This window comes from Centroberyx gerrardi, chromosome 23 (genome assembly GCF_048128805.1).
Source record: "Centroberyx gerrardi isolate f3 chromosome 23, fCenGer3.hap1.cur.20231027, whole genome shotgun sequence".
NCBI classification, from domain to species: Eukaryota; Metazoa; Chordata; class Actinopteri; order Beryciformes; family Berycidae; genus Centroberyx; species Centroberyx gerrardi.
The window spans coordinates 8,697,092-8,718,913 of NC_136019.1; the positions used below are offsets into that span (position 1 = coordinate 8,697,092).

A 21,822-nucleotide genomic window follows, 5' to 3' on the forward strand; every position below is an offset into this window, starting at 1 on the left:
AATTAAACCCCTTCCTTTAATTATCGGAGCCAATGACTAAACAAAACATTATTGTGCCAAATAAAAAAAAAAAAGCAAACACAAAGCGACCACAATGTTTTGTTCACTTCGGTAAAGATTGGCTCAGGATAATAACAGTGACGGTTTATTACAGGGAGTGTCGACGCACAACAAAAGACCAGAGGCGCATCATCACCACCACCACCATCATCATCATCATCATCACCACAGACGTGCTGGAAGCCTTTATTGTCGTCGCCGTTGCTTAGGGTGTACGGTGCAACAGATATAAGATAAGGCAAGGCTTCAGATGTGCGGTAAAGTGGGATTATCGGCATATGAAGGGTGCCGTGCGATGGGAGACGGGCGACAAAGCGAAGGGAAGCCGTGGAGGAATCACTGCACTGCAGCAGAGCTGTCAGTCAACGGGCACACACTGTATGGGCCTATAGTTTGAAACACATTGCCCAGACACTCTAGTGTGTCTACATGTTAAATTTAAGATTGTTTAAGTCTTTTTTTTTGGTTTAAATGTCGAATTCTGGACCGTTTCCACCCCCGACTGCAGCAGCATCACAGTATTCATCTGCGCAACATCGGAGATTTCTCACGAGAAAAGTAGTGCACGGACAAAACGCAACATTTAAAGCCCTCTGAAAGACTCAAAGGCAACATTTAACCACATTCAACACCTTGAATTTATATTATTCCAATTGAAACACCGTAAGAGTCTTTAAGGACCTGAAGTCAGCCTGCAGTCAAATATTTCCCTGCAGTTTTTACATCGGAAAATCCGTCACCGAGCTTTGCTCCTGTTTGACGCATAGCCCTCGCTTTACCTTGCGCCTTTGTGGTGCGTATCACATCCTTTAGCCATGCCGCCTCGACAACGAGGGGATCCTCCTCATTGCCAGACATTATGAAGACAAACCTGATCACAAATAACCTCTCTACGCAATCTCACCATCACTCCCCCCCCCCCCCCTCCCCCCTCCGCATACATCCTCAAAATACACGTGTGGAACTTCGCCGGTACACAAGACTGTTCAGATGTAGAGATTCAGAGAGCTTGTGTCTCTCCAGCCGCCCCCCCCCCCACCCACCTCCTCTCCCTCACTCCCTCCCACCCTCCTCCTGCACCCATCAGCATCACACGGCGCACCGGCTCCACCAATCTGTGCAGCGGGAGGACCACCCCAACCCCTGAACCTGAATCTACCCGCCCTGCCCGGTTATAAATACTGCTTGAATCACACCGGCAAGTCTTGGTCGTCAGAAACGCTCAGGGTTGCAGCAGAACATCCCCCTTTCGTCTTATCCCCTTCATCGTTTCTCTGTTTTCTTTAACAAAAAAATAGTCTAAGAACCGCACGCATCATCCATTTTCTCTCCTCTTCTTTGTCCAAACTGTTTTTTTGCGGCCAGTTGCATGCATTTTTCGTCTCCCAAAATGGTTTGCGAGACTAAAATTGTTGCGGACGAACACGATGCTATACCTGGGACCAAAAAAGAGTCTATCATGTGGAGCTCCCCCCAGTCCAGCGCGGCTCTGAACCCCGCCGAGGACAAGGATGTGAGGAAAGATGCGGTCTTTATCCGCGAGTTCGAGCGCGGGGATCATGTGGAGGTGCGGCGCATCTTTTACGAGGGTATTATGGAGAGGATACCCAACACGGCGTTTAGGGGGCTCAGGCAGCAGCCCAAGACCCAGTTTTTATATGCTCTTCTGACATGTAAGTACTCCCATCACTCTGCAGCACACGGAAATGCATCCCAGTCTATCCTGTGAGCTCGTGACACATCCCTAAAGTCTGTCGGCTCAGTTATTTCATGTATTACAGCTTATAGCTCCACTTTCCTCTAATTAGAATAATGCCTCCATAGGGACGTATAATGTGTCTGTGGTTCTCAGTAGTGAGTTTAGCCTATAGTGTGTCTATATCGTGTCTTCCAGCTCCTATAGTATCACAATAATATTGCTATAATATTCCTACAGGGACTTATCGCTTTGTTCTGATGCTTGTATCCTTCTGAGATTTATTATAGGCTTCCTTTTTCGTAAAGCCCATACAAATCTAACGTGTATCTGCATTACAGTGTAGCCCTATAGGCAGTGTAGCACTGTTTCAGCTGAACTCTGTTGTAATAACGCACTGTGTCAACGCTGCCCTCTTTTCCTCGGCACACCGGCATGTTGCTCATCATGCAACAAAAGGCATGGCCAGGCGCATGGTGCATGTATATAACCGGCGGGCCTGCTGATGATGTGATGACATGCCGGTGCCGTGATGAATGAGTGAATGAATTTGAGGATTGGCCCACGGGGTGCGCGCACGTACCCAAAAGCGCTCCCCGTGGATCCCATCACACACAACATGCCCCGCTGCGCGCACACGCACCGTGAGAGCGCTCCCCCGCCTCTGCACAAGGAGCAGTAGCCTCTGCGCCAGTCTTGCACTCGCCTCTTTGGCTTTGTTAATGTTGCCAGCGCAGATTAACGCCTCATGGATGGAGTCCGCAGATCGCACAGCCGCACGTCGTGACCAAACCCGTTACGCACATAAAAATGAAACGCTGCTACAAGCTCCTCCAAGCCTGAGGATTTTAGCAACGTGGTGAATAAAAATACACCTCGGTGTCGATTAAGCGTTAATTAGACTCATGCAAGTCCCGTAGTTGTATCTGTAAGTCAAGTCCTGACTGAAAAGGCAGCCAAACTCCCAGGGATAATGCTGCACTTCACAACAAGCACACTGCGGTCTGGCATGTTTCCTTTTCGGATTAGAGTTCAAAATCCCAGATAATAACCGGAAGATGATGTAAACATGACCTTCTGCATTTCAGCGCTGACTTTTCACACCAGGTTGCGGTGCAATGGAGTAAACCTAACGACTAGGGCTATTGCATGCCAGGCAACAACATGCTATGCAGCATCCAGCCTGCTTGTCTGTGTCTCCGTTTGCGCCCCCCAGTGTCACTATCGAATAATTACTCTAATATGAACTGTGCTGGATTGAAATATTGAAAGATTCACTCCCAAAATGTTAGCTCTGTATGCTGAGTGCCATGACAACACCTACACTTTAATTCTGTCAGATGTAACACTCCTGCAACAGTTTGATGAATGTTATTTTGCTGCCTTGTGAAACTAATCCTAATCACATTTCTTCACATCAAAATGTTGATATTTTACTGTTGATTCAACTGCTGTTTATTGATGCTTAAATGTGTAATAATGCCACTGCTCTTTTTACTGCTGTGTCTGTGTGGGGTCAAATTCCGCCAAAATCAAACATGTGATTCTCTTTTCTGACAGGTTTCGTTTATTTTTCTTCCATTTCTCCATAGTAATGTGCTTTGTTGTGACCAAATCCGTCACGCTGACCTGCTGTGCGCCCTTCATTCTCATGGGTGCGCGCTACTACTACAGCAGGAAAGTTATCCACAGTTATCTGGACTGTGCTCTGCACACGGACATGGCTGACATAGAGGCTTATTACATGAAACCCACAGGTAAGACAAAGGGGGAAACCTTCTCTTAAGACAAAAGAAACACTAAAGTAACTCTACTGTGAATGATAAGAGGAACTGTCTGGTTTGTCAGTCGGTGCTGCTCCACCACCAGAGCGCTGGTTTGAAACAGGGATCAAGAAGAACGGCGATCAGTTGATAAGAACATGTATAAGACATACAGTATGCATACTTCACATAAACAGACCAGATAAGACCTGCGTTTCAGTTTTCAGGGACATTAGGTGTCCATGCCACAGCAAGAAGGATAAGAAAGTAAAATAAGTGAAGATTCCTCAAGCATCAATAGAGTAAGAAGCTATGAAAACAAGAAGTGCCATAACATTACTCAAGAAAAGTAAAGTAAGAACGTCCTTCCTATCGGCAGTTATGTCAGGTCGATAAGCAAGTGTAAGCATTGTATAATAATAACATGAAGACAGAGTAACAACAACAAGAAGTGCCTTACTATTGTGTGTGTGTGTGTGTGTGTGTGTGTGTGTCGAGGGATACGCAGGATATGAATCCTGGTTCGGGTAAGGGGTCGGGGTCTGGGGAGAGAGAGAAACCCCAAACAATCACACAAAAAGGCAGTCAGAGAGACAACTATGCTCACACACACACACACACACACACACACACACTAGTAACTAGAATGAGGCTGGATCTTGGAGTCTTTAGGCAATGCAGAGGCAGGAAACTCATCAAATATGCAGGCCGTCTCCTTTCCTTTTCCATCCTCTTTTTCTTCCCTCCCTCTCTCTCTCTCTCCCTCCCTCTCCGTCCCCCAGCTTTCCCCCTCTTTCTCTCCGAGCTCCACTTGGTTACGGGGGCGCAACACGGTGCTATCGACCGCACGGAGGAAACTGCTGATACACTTTCTGCTGTACGCTCGGTGTCGGCAAGGCTCATTTCCTCCACTACAGCTTCTAATTGGAAAAATCAATCCGCCTCTCTTATGATCTCAGACTATTCATTCTCCTCAGGAACTGGGAGTTTGGAGGCGAGCGGCGGCCCGAGCGCGATAAACTCAAACACACACACACACGTACATTAGCACACACACACACACACACACACACACACACTCTTGCCCCCTGTAGCATCTTGGACTCATTTGTCCCCTGTTAACCCAGCTCATGCGCCCAATAAAAAGCAGGTGTCGGTTTTAAGCCTGTCAATTGATCTCTGCCCCCCCACATTGTGCCCACTGGCTTGGTAATCCACTGCATACACAATTGCAATTTAGCATTCCCATTATTGCTGCAGGGCTGCGATGGTTTAGAGGGGGTCAGGCACCACTGCTCTTGGACAATGCTAATGATTATATCCATGCAAACTGAATGGGCCCGCAGGGACGCCCACCTGGGCTCCGACACACTGTCCTGATGGAGAGGCACTGCTAACGTCACTGCCATTCTTTCTGGTGTGTGTGTGTGTGTGTGTGTGTGTGTGGGATGGCATGGCATGGGGGAAGTTACGGGAGGCGTGTGAATGTTTGCTGTGTGCGTTTGAGGTGTGTGTGTACGTGAGGGTAGAGACATGGGGAATGAGTGTGTATGTGTGTGAGTGGGTTTAAGATGTGTGCGTGAGAGGGCATGACACAGGGAATGTTGTGTGTGTGTGTGTGTGTGTGTATGTGCAGTGTGTGGGTATTAAATGTGTGTGTGCGGGGATGACAGGGAAAGTTACGCGCGTGTGACGTGATGACATAAGGAATGTGTGTATGTGTGTGTGTGTATGGGATGTGTGTATGTAAGTCTTGTAGGATATGTGTGTGTGTGTGTGTGTGTGTGGGGGGGGTGACATATGGGATGCTTTGTGTGCATGCATGCTAGTGTGTGTGGGAGGGGATTAGAGCATGGCATGACACGAAGGAGGAGGATGTTATGTGTGTGTGTGTGTGTGTGTGTGTGTCGGGGGCTGAATGTGCTGTCTAGGCTGCGTCTTTTGGAAGGTAAAACTTTCACTTTAAATCAGTGTTTCTCCTACCATTGAATAAATGGGACGTCTCAGTCTGGATGAGCAGCCACTTTGCCTAATAGACTTTCATTTATTTTGGTTTCATGGGAGAGTTTTAGCATCACACAGCTCAAATGTTGTTTCAGAGGCTTCTGCATCCCAGCAAGAGAAGATGTGTGGGGGAGGACGGCTGCTTTAAATGTGGTCACACACACACACACACACACACACACAGAGAGAGAGAGAGAGAGAGAGAGAGAGAGAGAGAGAGAGAGAGAGTGAGAGAGAGATACAAAGACAGAGAGAGAGAGATACAAAGACGGAGACAGGGAGAGAGGGAAGAGAGAGATAGATACAAAGACAGAGACAGAGAGAGATACAAAGACAGGGAGACAGGGAGAGAGGGAAGAGAGGGATACAAAGACAGAGAGACAGGGAGAGAGGGAAGGGAAGAGAGAGATACAAAGACAGAGACAGGGAGAGAGGGAAGGGAAGAGAAAGATACAAAGACAGAGACAGGGAGAGAGGGAAGGGAAGAGAAAGATACAAAGACAGAGACAGGGAGAGAGGGAAGGGAAGAGAAAGATACAAAGACAGAGACAGGGAGAGAGGGAAGGGAAGAGAGAGATACAAAGACAGAGACAGGGAGAGAGGGAAGGGAAGAGAAAGATACAAAGACAGAGACAGGGAGAGAGGGAAGGGAAGAGAGAGATACAAAGACAGAGACAGGGAGAGAGGGAAGGGAAGAGAGAGATACAAAGACAGAGAGACAGGGAGAGAGGGAAGGGAAGAGAAAGATACAAAGACAGAGAGAGAGGGAGAGAGGGAAGGGAAGAGAGAGATACAAAGACAGAGAGACAGGGAGAGAGGGAGGGGAAGAGAGAGCGTGAGAGGAGAGCGATATTATGAGTATAAAGTGCAATCTGTATAATGCCCTTATCAGTCTGTGAGACCTGAGAGGCCAGCCTTTGTGTGTGTGTGTGTGTGTGTGTGTGTGTGTCTGGTGTACTCCTCCTTCCAGGCAGCGAGGGGGTCAGCAGGGTTCAGGTCAATTCAATGAACTCCCTAACTTAATTTTATTCAAAATTCAAAAAGTGTGAATCTGTTGCCGTAGAAACACTCTCATATCCAATCTGTAACAACATTCCTAAGAATAAAGGCTCTATGACTGTCGCTCATGTTAAAAATGTCTTTGACAATAGAGGGAATTGTGAAACAAATAAACTGTAAGTGAGTGGACAGCGACCACAGAGAGGCAGAGTATTAGAAGAAGAAGAAGAAGAGTGACAGAAGGCGAACAGTAATAGAGCTGACTGGAGCCACATATCCCTCTCCGCATGCCGCGACTACACCAATCAATACCCTTATCTCTTTTGTGTGTGTGTGTGTTGTGATCACTCACTCCACTGCCACTTAAGGCCAGCTGTCACCCCGGTTTTTTTTGCTCTATAAAAAAGTGTGTGTGTGCGTGTGTGTGTGTGTATGTTGGGGGCTGTAAAGCAACGTCTAGGAATAATGGTCGGTAGTAGTATATGGCCGTACGAAGAAAGAAACGTGGTTCCCTTCAACAAAAACTGCTGCTGATATGGAAAGAGATTAGTGGCAGCAGAGAATGTATTTGAATTGTATTTGAATTACAGAAATTTGAATTTGTCATCCTCATATTGAACCGCTGGATTTGAAAATAAATTTGTCGTGCACAATTTGAAATTGAATGCAATGGCTTGAAATTGAATGTGATTATTACTGAATCTAACTTCTAAATATAATTTTTTTCTCTATTTCTTAGTTTTCTCAATTCAGATTGAGCTCTCTGATACACATCCAGGGATTTAGGAAAAGCAAACAAGCAAAGATTCAATCCAACAGCATTGGCGAGCGTACTGCTACTACTACTACTAGTTTTCACTGGCCACTATGGTCAAGTCCAGACATACACTCTCTGGCATAGTTTCTTTTTTTTCTTTTGGCGCAAATTCTTTGACAAAAAATTTAATCTTTGCTCGTTTATTTTTCCCAGAGCTCTGAATTCAGAAAATGCTGATCTGAATTAACAAAACTGAATTTGAAATTGAAGTTATTGCAGTTAAATTAAATTAGAATCACATTCAATTTCAAACAATTGCATGCAATTTCTATATTATTATCTACATTTTTTTTTTCAATATGTGTTCAATATGAGCATGACAAATGCAAATTTATGCAATCCAAATACAACATCTGCTGGCACTAATCTCTTTCTACATAATGACTCCTCCTCCTCACCTTTAATTTTCCACCCTTGGAAGTAATAAACAAATCAATAACTCCAGCCCCATCAATCAAAGATCAGTCAATTTGTCGATCAATACATGTCCCCCAACGGTGTGTTAATGACTACAGTACTGTCTGGTGAGAGAAATGGGATTGGAAATGAAGACAGAAGACTCTAAACCATCAGAGGTATTTTTCTCTCAGTTAACTATCGTGAAATGTCACTGGCAGGACGTCTTTATCCTTTATCCATGTGCAGTCAAACCACCTGCCGGAAAGACCAAGACCCTGAGTTCTTGCATATTACTCCACTGGTCTAATCCCTTGGTTCTGCTGCAGTAGAAAAACTAAACAATACACAGATTTATTCATCCATGTCAATCTCTTATCAGATAGATGTGTGTTTTATCATCTGTGTGTTGTTTTTTTTATCAGATACTTCTGAATTGGAAGGTTCTCAGGTGGGAAAATCAACATTACATGACAAAACATTTCACCTATGTCATTTGGTGGACACCTAACCTTGATTTTGCATAATATAATTTTTTTCTTTTACGATTTTTTTGTGTATTTTTGCCTTTATTAGACAGTATATAGTGAAGAGGGACAGGAACGACTGGGGAGACAGAGAGGGGCGACATGCGACAAATGTCCCAGGCCGGATTCAAACCCGGGACGTTCTTGGTTACATGGCATGCACCTTAGACCACTGAGCCACCAGAACGACCCTAATATTATTATTTTCAATTTTTCTTATCGCATTGCGTACCTGGTCATGCCATCCACAAACCGTTATTCACTTGGCAAAGACAATGAATGGAGGCGAACTGTCAAATCGTGTCACTATCGTTACCGTCCCCCTCAACCCACTAAGCCCTGCGGGACCACAAAAAGCAAAAGGAGAACAGCAATCATAACTGTATTTAAATCCACTTCTCTGAAAAGGGAACCCCCCAAGAGACTGTAATTACAGCAAGATGGAGGTTTCCCTCCATATTCAGCAGTAGGTGGATGACGTTGACCCCAACCGCTGCCCTCCGTACTATTGGCTGCTTTGGCACTGGTGACCAAGGAATTAAAGCCTATTCTTATTCCTCACCCACTGCAAGTCACTCTGGAGCGCCAGCTAAATGCCTAAAATATAAATGTAATATAATGAAGGTGACACTAGACACCGGGCCAAACCCTCCCTGGCTCCCACTCAGTAATGTTAGCTGTTTAATGAGCCGTCGTGACCATCGCAGGGTCTCATCAAGATAGGAAACCATGATAATACCTGCCGGTCAGTCTCATTCGAGCCCTGTGTGTGTGTGTGTGAGAGAGCGTGTGTGTGTGTGTGTGTGTGTGTGTGAGGTTGCTCTGTTTCAGGGGACAGAGAACAGCTTCCTCCACTGGTACCTGCTGTGCTTATTTTAGCTCTGAACGACAGAGAGAGAGAGAGAGAGAGAGAGAGAGAGAGAGAGAGAGAGAGAGAGGGAAAGATGTTTGAAGAGAGGGAAGGAGGTGAGTGCTAGTTAGGAAAATGGGGGCATTGCATATGGGGGAGGGGTGTGCTCCTCAACTATAAGCTATATCTTTGTGTGTGTGTGTGTGTGTGAGTGTGAGTGTGAGTGAGAGAGAGAGAGAGAGAAAGAGAGAGAGAGAGAGGCTTGCTGGGTAGCACACAGACAAAGGGATCTCCTGGGGGACGTCTCTGACTCGTCAGCTGAAGCACCTCAGCAAACACAAGATTAATTTAGCATCCTTCCTTCCGGCCTTCCCTCCCTCATCTCGCCCTCTCTCTTCCTCTCTCTCTCTCTCTCCTTGCTCTTTCTCAACATCTCCCTCTCCCTCTCTCTCTCTCCCACCTCGATCGTGCCTCGTTACACTCTTTTTTTCCTTATCCCTGTTGGGGACGTCGCTATTTTCTCACCGTCCTGGCTCTCTGGCGAGCGAATCACGAGGCCTGATCCGTACAGATGACCACTCGCCAGGCCGGTAATTGACAAGTGAGCTATGGCGGCGGTGTGCGCCGTAGATAAAAGCTGCTCCCTGCCTGTTTGAGCCACATCATCCTCCTCTTTCTCTCCCACCTCTCTCTCTCTCTCTCTCTCTCTTTCTCATCTGTGTTGAGGGTGTGGAGGAGGCGCTGCTGTGGGCAACTGGGTTATCCATCATCCTGCATACAGGAAGTGATCTTTCCTCCCAGCCAAGGAGACAGTCTCCATTCTCTTTCAGAAAAAAAAAACCCTCGCTCTAATTTACTGATTTGATATTCTTTTTGTTCATTTATCAAGGGCGGTGGACAGGTACATTAACTCTGCCACAGTTAGCAAACAGATTATTTTCAGATTGTTCTACAAGTTCACAAACAGTAATACTCACACAAACAGTAAGCTAGTACAGCAATAAACATAATACAATTATGTGTTGGAGGCTAATTTAGAAGTAGCATCATAGTTTCTAGTGTTTTTAATGGAAATTATAGAAATACATACAGAGAAACAGGTCTAAGTGTGGAAAAAAAAACAGGAAAAAGGATGCTAGCAGGACATACACTCATTCCCTGATAGAATATTCCCATTCAAACTACATAGTTTTAGATTGTCAGCACCCCAAATCTAAAGATCCATTTTGTATTTAAACCTATCAGGAGCCATTATGTTATACATATTTGGCTGACTCTGCTGTTAACACACTGTACGGTGGTAATAATGAATATCTTAATAATGCTAAAAGGCATAAAGAGAGACTGGTCAGTTAACTGTGTCCTGCGAGGACGTGAACGTGTGTCTCCATGTCCGTTCAGTGTGGAGTGGAAGTGGAAGTGGAGACGATAATTAATAATGCATTGTAGTTTCACTCCCCTCTGCATTTTTTCAAATTCCAGTTAAATCAATACTGAACAAAGACTCTCATCAGAAAGACTAGATGACATGTCAACAGCAGCATCATTAATTGGGAGTTCTGTTGTGCGTTTTCTCACCACCGCGACTCTCCGGTGACCAATCACAAGGCCCGATCCTTACAGATACATTGTGAGGCCTGTTATTGATAAGGAAGCGGTTACTGTGTGTGTGATCCGTAGATAAAAGTCTTTCCTGCACTTTGAGCCAAATCACCTGGGTTTGGACTTACGCAAGAACAGGAAAATCAGAGTTTTTCCAGATGCTTTTCAATCCAGTGTGGGCTGAAAAAGATCTAGGTAAAAAAAAAATCTAGGTTGGTTAAAATTCAGAGTTGAGTTTGGCCTGTGACCCTTGGAAGGAAGAGAGAGAGAGGGAGGGAGAGAGAGAGAGAGAGAGAGAGAGAGATTGGCCCCAGGCTGCTGTAGTAAAGACAAGATACATGTGAACAAAGGCATGCGCACAGTAAAGTGTAGTATGTGTGTAAAACACGCTCGCATACAAACAAACACACGCGTAGATACACTGATGGGCCGAGGCTGTAAAACTAATAGTAGAGGGCCAGGTAATGCTCTCTCAATAATGAATGCCTCTGAGCTAATGGAGATGTAACGGGGAAGGATGTGCGCTGCGTGTGTGTGTATGTGTGCGTGTGTGTGTGTGTGTGTGCGCGCACGTGTGTGACAACAACACACGAGTCAACGCATCGATCTCCTTTGCATATTGGGTGTAGTTTACAGGCCAAGTTGATGGTAAAGGCCGCTTCTATATCCACGCTTCGATACACATGAATAATTCATCTTCTGTAATCACATCGTTGTGTGTTTGCGTACATGCAGCCTGATGAGAAGTGTGTCCCTGTGTCTGTCCCTGTCCCCGCCGCATGGTCGCCTGCCCTCATCCTCATTTGTCCGTGACAGAGGGAGAAACTGCTGATGTGTGGGGCTATATGTGACAGGCTGATCCATACTCCCAGCATGCACTCTGACCCCAGGGGGGAGGAGCCGGGCGTGTCTGTATGTGGAGAGGGGAGACGCGATTCTTAAAGCATCACTCCGGCCATTTATGACCCAGATCCTTTTTTTACCGCTTTTTTTTAAAAAAGCATTTATCGGTGAAAAAGTAACATGCATTGCACATCGATTTACAACATCAAGTACAACTTTTTCCAGTCTGACCAAAACCTATCATATTGCTTCACTATAGAGCTACTTATTTCTTGCTTGCCTGGGTGTGTGGATCTCCAGTACAGTCCAACAGGGCCAATGGACACTCCAACAAATCAACCCCAAAAGCATCCAAACCATGTCTTTTTCAGCACATTGATTGCTCGCTCTCTAATGAGACATGTCAGTAAAAAGATGCAAGTTATCCAGTCAGGCGTTTCTCATACAGTTTTGATGCTGCCTCGGCTGTTGCTGCAGCTCCTCCTTGTTTACTCTTTGCTGGCCGGCTGCAGCTGCCTGTCTACATGTGCTGCTGTGTGAAGTAGCGCAAAATGAATAGTGAAAGATGTCAGATCATGGATAAATTGAAAATGAAATATATACATGCCTCATTACTGAGTGAGTGTTGAAAAAGTCATGCTTTGTGTGAGTGTCCATTGGCTCTATAGGACGGTTTAGAAAGCCGCGCACCCTGACAACCACAAGACTCTGAAGTGAAGCAACTGATGAGATTTTGGTCAGAATCAATCAATATGATGGAAAATGACGGGGAAATAGGGTCCAGGTTGGAAAACGGCGGAGTTATGCTTTAACATGATCTGACATCGCAGCACATATATACCGGGGTGGAGACATCATCGCCCCCCCGGCAACGCTTACTAGCTCATTAACGCCTGACAGGTTCAGATTACGGATGCATAGATGCAACAGCTTCCCTCACCGCTGTAATATCAGATCAGAGCTGAAACAGCAGGCGAAGACACTGCTGCTTTACTCTTTCACAAGTTGATAGAAAGATATATAAAAACAACGCATTAAACATCAATAACCACACAAATTCGCCATTTTTTAAAAATCTGAACGCAACACAAATCACAAGAACGCATTTCTTTGTGCTAGCTCTTTGCGCCACACCAACACACACGCACACACACACACACACACACACACACACACACAGACAGAGAATAGAGTCAAGCCACTTATGAGCTTTTGTTCGGGCTTACACCCACAGCGTGCTCAGGACAGTGTTTGGCTCACAGAGAAGTGAACTATAGCACAGTAAGGCGGTGTCTAGACTGAACGCTTATCAACTGAATTAGCCCTCTAGGTTTCATCTGAAGGAAAAGACCATAATCTTGTTAGACACCATAAAAACTGTGTGTGTGTGTGTATGAGCTTGTGTGTGTTTTTTTTTGTACCGGTCTCATATCACAACATCAGCCTGTTTAACACTCCCACACGCACTCACAGAGGCATATTCATATCGTTGCATTATAGTATAGAGAAATGAGATCTGTCGCATTAAGAAAACAGCAATCAGATTTTTCCTTGTATGAGAATCATTACAGATGATGCTCAGCGCTCAAAGCTCTTCCTCTCTCTGTCTTTCGTTCTCCGTCTTGATTTATTTCTTGTCTTGAGATCATCTGCATTCTCCAGGTCAAACCCTCCCCCCTCCTCTGTAATAATGGCAGATCCCACCCATTATTGATGTTTCTCTATCCTCCCTACCCCCTTCGGGTTTGTATGCCCCCGCAGCAATAATGGATCCTTTCAGACCGGCCGCTAGTACTGTTAATACTGATTCCTCGCCGCCCTCCTCCTCTCCTCTCTCACTCTTTCTTTCAGACGGGGCAAATTAATGACTTCTTCCTCATCATCCTTCTTTCCTCTCTGTCTTCTGTTTTTTTTTTTAGCATCCAGGGAAGGGATTTTCTGAGTGAATAAGCTCTTTTATAGCACCTGCTTGTCTCATATGTATGCAGTTACATGCATTTAGACCTGGGAGCTGCCACTGAGCTGCTCTGCTTTAACAACTGGTTGTTAAAGTTACAATGAAACTGCATTTTTAGGGCACTTTGCTTCCTTAATGTGATGTATTTCCTGTTAAAACAGGATGTTGGGGCGGGACATAATGCGTGGGAGGGACCATTCAAAAGTGTAAACCAATGGGATATCAGTTAGGGAGAGAAAGGCAGTTTTATTTGCAGAGGGGCGGGATTGTTCATGGTTATATTTACGCCTCCTGGTCCACGATGAAGTCACCACTAAAGATTTTCTATTTTCCAGGATGTAAAAGTAATGAGATTTTGATGGGCATTTATCGTCAAATAAGTGTATGCTCTGATAGAATGAGGTTAAGAGGTGAAAAAGTCATTTCCATTTCAGTGTGACTTTAATTGCCGTTAATTGCCTAGTTTTTGAGGAAACAGAGAGTCTCATTCATTCACTTTCCCCTAGTCAGTTTTTTAACTAGCTATGTTCTAGCCACATGCAGGTCTAAACAGCTTCTCTCTATGAATCATAACCTATTTAGTGGAAAAGGGAAGGAGGTAGAGAAGAGGAGGAGGAAGGATTGGCTTGTTCACCTCGACCCCCAGCGCTTCCATTAACATTTCTCAGTTGGGGTTCAGTGTCTTCTTTCAAGGCCACTTTTCTCCTCACAGGACACAATACCGTTACTGGCTGCCATGAGGATTGAACCGGTGACCTCTCAGCTACAGGACAGTCTCTCTCTAACGTCTAACCACTGGGCCGGTCTTCAAACCCTTCCTCCTAACAGCAGCAGGCGGACACATTAGTGCCTCCTCTTATTACAACCCCCCACACCCCACGCACACCCCCAGTCTAGGATGGAGCACCCGTCATGTGTATCTGCCTGTGTGTGTGTGTGTGTGTGTGTGTGTGTATGAGAGAGAGACAGAGAAAGTCCTATCTCGATCATCTCGCTCCGCCTCACCCCCCCCCCATAAAAAATCACAAGAATTAACAGTAGCTGTACACACATCCTTTCTCAGGTACTGGGTTGAATTTATCCAGAGAAAGTCGACTGAGCATGTCTGCTTCTTTATAGCAACACCTGGCTTCACATTCATACAGTTCACACACATTCACACCTGGGAGCTTCCGCTTTTCCCCTATGTGAGAAAACGCAGCACATTTCATAGCCTGATATCCAGACTGAATGGCCATTTCGTCACCACTCCATTATTCAGCCTGAGATTGCCTCCTAGTTAGCTGTTTTCTGTGTGTGTGTGTGTGTGTGGGGGGGGGGGGGGGTTGATTTTCCCTGAACCAATCACTAGTGACTGATGTATCCAGCCGCTTCGTTTTTCAGTCGACACTGATGCGAAACCAATGAAAAACAGTTGAAACTTTAGTCCCGCCCACAAAGGTGCTGATTGGCTTCCTTGTTTCCCCTAGCGATAACAAGCCGTTGACTAGAGCTACACCAGACTTTCTGAATCGCTCGACAAAATCTGAAAAGTGGGCGGGACGCGATTCAGGAGTCTGGAACCAGGCTCGACATTTCGCTCCTAGGTTCGCAGATCCAGTGAGGGCAGGCTAGGGCGTCTTTTTGTCTTAAACGAAAGGTGTTTTGAGCATAATGGTATGGGTTCTGAACTTCCTCTTGAGCTAAAATCCCCCTCCTTCCCTCTCTCTCTCTCCCTTTTGTTCTTTCCATCTCTCCCGGTGTCTCTCTGTCATCCTATCTCCAGGGAGTGGCGTCCCCAGCAGAGATAATGACAGCTTAGCGGTGCTGAGCTCCACTAAATCCATGCAGTTTAATAGTAGCAATGTCAGATGCAGCAGATGTAAAGTTCCTTGAGCCGTCATATCAGGAGGCTTAGAGGTCAAATATACCCTCTTCAGCCTTCATGGGCGAGAGAGATAGAGAGAGAGGGAGAGAGAAAGAGAGAGAGGGAGAGGAGGAGGAGGAGAGGAGAGAGTTTATATTTTTCATATAGTTCATTGTCCCATGTGTGAGCCAAGTGGTCTTTTTGAGCCATAGTGTTAAGTAATACAGACAGACCGATAAGCACACACACACACACACACACGCACACACGTGCACACACACACACATACTAGGGGTGGTTGGCGTGCTTGCTTTCCTGTGCTGTCCCGATTCCTGGCACAGGCTCAGTTCAGACAGATGGTCAGGAGGGCTTTATGGAAGCGTACCCCCCACCCACCCCTCCAACACACACTCACACACACACGCACTCACACACACACACACACATGTACGAGCATAATAATGCCGGCAGAGTGCCACTGGAATCCACACTGCAGCCCTGACATCTGTGTATAATCAAACATCATTCCGTAAGATTGGTGAAGACAGATTAACACCTCGCCAGTTACAACTCTTTGCAAATTCGAATGGAACAGAGGATCTCTTAAGCAATAATCCGTAACCTGCCGTAACATATTTTTACATAAACATCTTGCCTTGTGCGGCTTTAAACCCAAATATCCACCATATGACTCACAGGACATCCCCGAGGTTGGGAGGTGACATCTGAACTCACGAATCTCCCAGCAGTCAGCGTGATTATGTAAAAAAAAAAAAAAAAAAACTGCGGTTCCACGGCGTCTCCCGGTGATGCCACCCCCTTCTAGTCGTCGGGGCGGGGGGGGCAGACAGGGGCGCGCCTGTTGCCGCCGCGACCTACATATGACAGTTGTTTGATTCAGTAACACAAGCCTCCGGATCGGCTTAACAAGAGGCCTGCAGGGGCTTCAAATCCCTCCTGACACACGGGACTCCAGAAGCATGATAATAATGTCACCGCCTGTCTGTGTGTGTGTGTGTGTGTGTGTGTGTGTGTGTGTGTGTGTGTGACGTCATGTGTGTTTGCATGTGTGTGTGCGTGAGAGAAAGAGAGTCAGCAAAAGTAAGGGAGAGAAAGAGAGAGTTTGTGTGTGTTTGCATGTGAGAGACAGAGAGAGAGAAAGAGAAAGAGAGAGCAAGGGCAAGAAAAGACAGAGAAGGCGGTTTATATTTGTGTGTGTTTGTGTGTGTGTGTGTGTGTGTGTGTGTGTGTGTGTGAGAGAGAGAGAGAGAGATTCAGAGTTTATGGAGAGGAGGTCACAGATTTTATTTTCTGCAGGTCAGCCTCTGCCAGTCACAGGAAAGTCAGATTTATCTATAACAAACAGATGGGATTTTAGCACAAAAACATGGAACCGCTGCCAGGTCGTGCCACAAATACTACTACTGCTGATGGAAAGGCCACTGGGACATTGTTATTTAACAGAACAGGCGAGGCGGACGGGTTATTTTCCTTGAAAGATTACGATTGGTAAAGGAAATTATGCAAGGACACGCACCCCGCATGCCAGGCTGTTTTCAGCGCTTACATTCAAAGCCGCTTGATTGAGATTCAAAGGGGAATGATTTCAAAAGGAGCCTGATGACTGATATCGCTTTTTAACAGACAAAACATTCCTCTGCTTCACTAAACGTTCGTCCCCTGTTCAACGCCCCGTGAACGACTGATTCCTGTAGAATATTTTGTAGATGTGTTGGGTTGGGCTAATGTTGGCACTATGAACAACTGTATTTACATTTTTCTCTCTCTCTCTCTCTCTCTCTGGGGGAAAATTGTCTAGCTGTCGGGGTCCAACGCAACTAAATAAATATCAAAGACACACTGACGTTACAGCTATTGATGTCGTCAATATATGCACAGTAGGCAGACAGTGACACAGCTGAAGAGACATGTCTTCTGCACCCTGTAATCTGCACTTTTATCATTAGACATGTCACTCAACGGCAAAAAGGAAAGGTATGCCACAACATGATCGCCCAGTGCTCAAGAGAACGGCTTACAAACTGCAGGCTTAGTGCAGAGCAACTACAGATCAATATTAAAACGGCTTGATATTCAAGCTCTTAGCAGTGCTCTGGTGGAGGAGCATTGTCTGCTGACATGTCTATGTTGGATTATCCCTGTTTGTGTTGTTTTGTGTTGTGAATGTTTGTGTATTAGTTTGTCTTTTTATCTGTCTGTCTGTCACCAATGCCTATCTTTGTATCTGATGTCTTAACTTGGAGATACAAATCCCTTATGCATGAGCTGCCTTTGACAAATGAATGTGTTGCTGCTGTTGGGTAAAAACCATCAGCCAAAAGACAAAAAAAAAAAAAATTTTCAGTAATGAAGAATGGAGATTTTTCATTAATGCCTATGTAGTTTTGAATTTAGAAAATGGGGTTTATACAAAATGACATTATCCACAGTTGATGAAACTCACTTGACACATAAAAGACCATTCAAACTTTTAACTAAAGTAAGAAAAAGGAAAACACCAAAACTTCTTTCTCCATCAAACTGTCTTTCTCTATCCCTGTCTATCTTTTTGCCTGTGTGTGTGTGTCTCTCTCTGTGTATCAGTGTATCAGTGTATCTGACCTGGTACGCTCTGAGCCCTAAGTGACCGCTCAGTCATGACTATGCTTTTAATTAGCAGCGTCTCACTGAGTGGCTAATGCCATTAAGAGCCAGTCAGTCACTGGTCGCTGCCCTCCTCATTCATCTCTTCCCTCCATCCTTCCTTCCATCCTCTCTCCCTCGTTCTATCCACTTAAAGAATTTAAGCCATTATAACATGATGCAACGCCACTGCTAATGGAAACACAGGCCATTCATTCTGACTGTTTCTGGTGCCAACCATCCTCGTCCCGTTCTTCCAACTGTTCCTTTCATCCATCCACCCTAATATCAGTTCAGGGGCCATTAATGAAGCATATTTTGTTAAGTGAGCCTTGTGTGAATTGTATTCCATTATGTTTGGACACTTTTGCGAGGTTAATGCTGTGTTCAATGGGTAGAGATGCACACTAAAATGCTCTCCAGTCACGCACCTTTTACTCTAGAAAGCATTTGGATTCAAAGTTTCCAACTTAAACTTGAAAAGGAGTCTAGAGGTTCATGTTGTGTTGGAGCAGCTGAGTGTGAGCGTCTCTATCCTCCATTACCTTTATCCAATAAATGGTTTTATTGACCTCAAGCAAACTAAATCTGTCCAATGATGAAACTATTCAAGCACACACTGAAAGGCTTTAGGCCCACACCCCAACTTTCATATCTTCAATGCTTATTTAAAGGAACAATAAATGCACTGGAGTGAGCAACATGTTTCGCTCCCAGACTTTGTCAAGTTCGCTCATCCAAGCCGAACCCCATCTAAACTAACTTCCTATTCCCTCATGTTCTCTGGCAGGCTCCTGTTTCTGGGTGGCGGTGCTGGAGGGCCGGGTGGTGGGCATCGTGGCGGCGCAGGGCCGTGAGGACGACAACACGGTGGAGCTGCGGCGCATGTCGGTGGACTCGCGCTACCGCGGGAAAGGCATCGCGAAGGCGCTGGGCCGCCGCGTCCTGGAGTTCGCCGTGCGCAACAACTACGCCGCCGTGGTCCTCGGCACGACGGCCGTCAAGTTGGCCGCCCACAAGCTGTACGAGTCGCTGGGCTTCCGCCGGACGGGCCGGAGCGAGGACTACCGGCTCCCCGGGATGAACCGCTCGCCGCTGGAGAGGCTCTTCTTCCAGATCCGCTACAGCCGCTACCGCCTGCAGCTCCGTGAGGAGTGAGAGATGACAGGGAGAGGGAGAGAGAGATGGAGAGGGGGAGATGGAGAAAGAGAGGGACAGAGAGAGAGAGAGCCACGACCCTCCTTGACCTGCCGTGCGAGCCCCGACCGCGTCCTCTCTTCTGACAGCTTTTATTTATTTTGTGTCATTAGAGTTAACTTCTACTACTACTTAACACTTCTACTATTTCATCTTTAAAGTCACTAACTTTTTTATTACTATTATGCTTTTGTTGCTGTTTTTTTGTATTATACTTTTACATTTTGAATAAGAGTTTGTTTTTTTCTCCTCTATTTTATTAGTCTATTTTTTTTTTACCTTCCCCCCCTCTCTTTCCATTGTGGGAGGGAAAAAAAACCTGGGCATACATACATGACATCGCCGTCCCATTCCAATCTAACTGGCATTCCTAATGAGGTACCCTCCCCTCCCCCTTTGGTTTTGAGATCATGTGACTTTGATCAATATTCCCCTTCATTACTACCCCACAATGCCCCTCTTTACCCCTCCCCCATTACCTCAAGACTCCCCTTCCCCTCCCACTTCCACCAGCGGGTTTAGACCTAGCAGGGTACGATGAGAAATTTGCATACTGTTTCATTGGGGGTGGACGGAGGAATGGATGGATGGGGAGGGGCAGATATGGCTCCCTCGAGAGAAAGAAGCGTAAAAAAGTGGGGGGTTGTGGCATACGCTCAAACCCAAGCTCTTTTACGATGGTTCTGCAGTGTCACATTTGGTGTGTGCGTTGTGGACAGAGCACGGTCACACACAGACTAAGTCGTTTGGCCTTTAGCCAGTCTCTCAAGACACCATATTGAAGCACAGCAAGAGTCTGGTACTGACCCCCATAGTGAGAGAGAAGGACGACTGGATGGATAGGGGGAGACGCACTCTGTACATCCTGTGTCCTAGATGGAGAGGAAACAACACAGTGCATTTCCTCGCCGTCCCTCCTCTTCGTCCTCCTCCTCCTTTATTGTCTGATTTGGTGGAGTTAACCCCGCCTTCCATCTCCTTTATCCTCCTCTCTCGATCTATCATAATTTTTTATCACTCCTCTCCTCATTGGAGCTGTGGAGAGGGCCTCTGATTGGTTGGGATGACAGGAGGGTGGAGCTTTCTCGCTGCGATGTCGCACAGACAGATCCCAAGATACACTATAGATGCATGTCAGAGCTTGTGTGTGTGTATGTGTGTGTGTGGTTGTTAGAGTACGTGACTGTGTGTGTTTGTGTGTGTGTGTGTGTGTGTGTTTGACGGCGCTATGGTCAGATGCTAGACCATGCCTCAACCGTGTATGATGAACAATTAACCTATTTCTAATTTAAATCATATGTTTGATGCATGAACACACATGCATCTTTCTTGCTATGAGTCAAGTATTATCTAACAAAACAATACTGGTTTCTATGTGTACTTATAAATTGTTTACTGATTGAAGCAAGATAAATTCTCACATTTTGAATATGTTTAGTATTTGATTGATAATTAGTAATTTTGTAACTTTAAAGTCATATTACTACATTGTAGTATGCAAATTTTACTGTCAAAACTACGACAATTACAAAGTAGCTGCAGTCTACACACCATATACTTAATCCAGGTTATTGGGGATCAACTTGGGTAAGACATGACTACTAGCAATATTTGCAAACCTACAGTACATAACTGAGCACAAATAGCAAATAAATAAATATACCAATATATTGGCATTAGTATTACCCCTTTATGTATTTATATTGTGTATACAGTTGAAAACTCATGTAGCGAACATACCCTCAAAAAGACGTTTCTCCCATAACACCTCTCTCCATCTCCATCCTCCTACCATACAACCAGCAGAAGTAGATTCAACCACCCACCACTCTGAGCCTAAGTTGTGACATCATACTACTTGTACAAAGTAAAAAAAACAAACAAATGCGACAAAAAAAATTCACATAAGATGAAAAAAAAGAGAAAAAAAAGAGATACTAACGTAAACATCATGAAGCTACCACTGACCCTCCTTGCCTTGCCACCCCCCCTCCCTCCCAAACACTCCCTCCCTCCCATTCATGAATCTGTCTGCAACCCTGGGCTAGACCCTACACCTTCCATTTGAACCCTGCCCACCCTCCATTGACCTTTAACCCCCCCCCCCGATCCCAGGCCCCGCCCATTCCCTGCCCATCTCTGCATGCGCCACAGAGCCTTGCTGCGCTGCTTTTATTATTACATTTGAAGCTTGTTGGACCAACCCTAGACCCCGCCCCTCCTGGGATGTCATCTAAGCAGTGTGACGCTCCCTCTGCACCTATGGGAGGGACTAGTGCCAGGTTGCAAGGATGATGCATTGTTGTGTGAGTATGTGTGTGTGAGAGAGAACATAGAAAGTGAGAGAGAGAGAGAGAGAGAGTGTGTGTGTGTGAGTGTTCAGAGTTGGTGCAGACATAAGATACACTCACCAACTGCGGCACTGCCTGGATGACATCATGCCTGCCAGCCAACCAACTGTAGAATGCAAAAGCAATGCAAGTGTGGCATGCCTCTGTACCCGGTGTGTGTACGGTGCCTGCCCTGGAGAAGTATAGAAAAAAAATCTAACTGATATATATATATATAAAAAGAAAATAAGCTTCTTTTTTAGATGAACATATAAAAGAAATGTGTGTTTCT

General features: G+C 45.5%; 1 protein-coding gene across 1 annotated transcript; it reads left to right on the forward strand.

The window, feature by feature from the left end:
• Positions 1-1,429: 1,429 nt before the first annotated feature.
• Positions 1,430-19,161, forward strand: nat8l (N-acetyltransferase 8-like). Its single transcript, XM_071908635.2, has 3 exons — positions 1,430-1,733; positions 3,349-3,513; positions 18,794-19,161. Exons 1-3 carry the CDS (start codon positions 1,430-1,432, stop codon positions 19,159-19,161), a joined length of 837 nt encoding a protein of 278 aa, XP_071764736.1.
• Positions 19,162-21,822: the final 2,661 nt, after the last annotated feature.

Bases quoted from the DNA above. Each gene is read 5' to 3' on its own strand.
- nat8l (XM_071908635.2), top strand. From the start codon at position 1,430: ATGCATTTTTCGTCTCCCAAAATGGTTTGCGAGACTAAAATTGTTGCG. The intron at 1,734-3,348 runs GTAAGTACTCCC...ATTTCTCCATAG, and splicing joins TTTATATGCTCTTCTGACAT to TAATGTGCTTTGTTGTGACC. The intron at 3,514-18,793 runs GTAAGACAAAGG...GTTCTCTGGCAG, and splicing joins TTATTACATGAAACCCACAG to GCTCCTGTTTCTGGGTGGCG.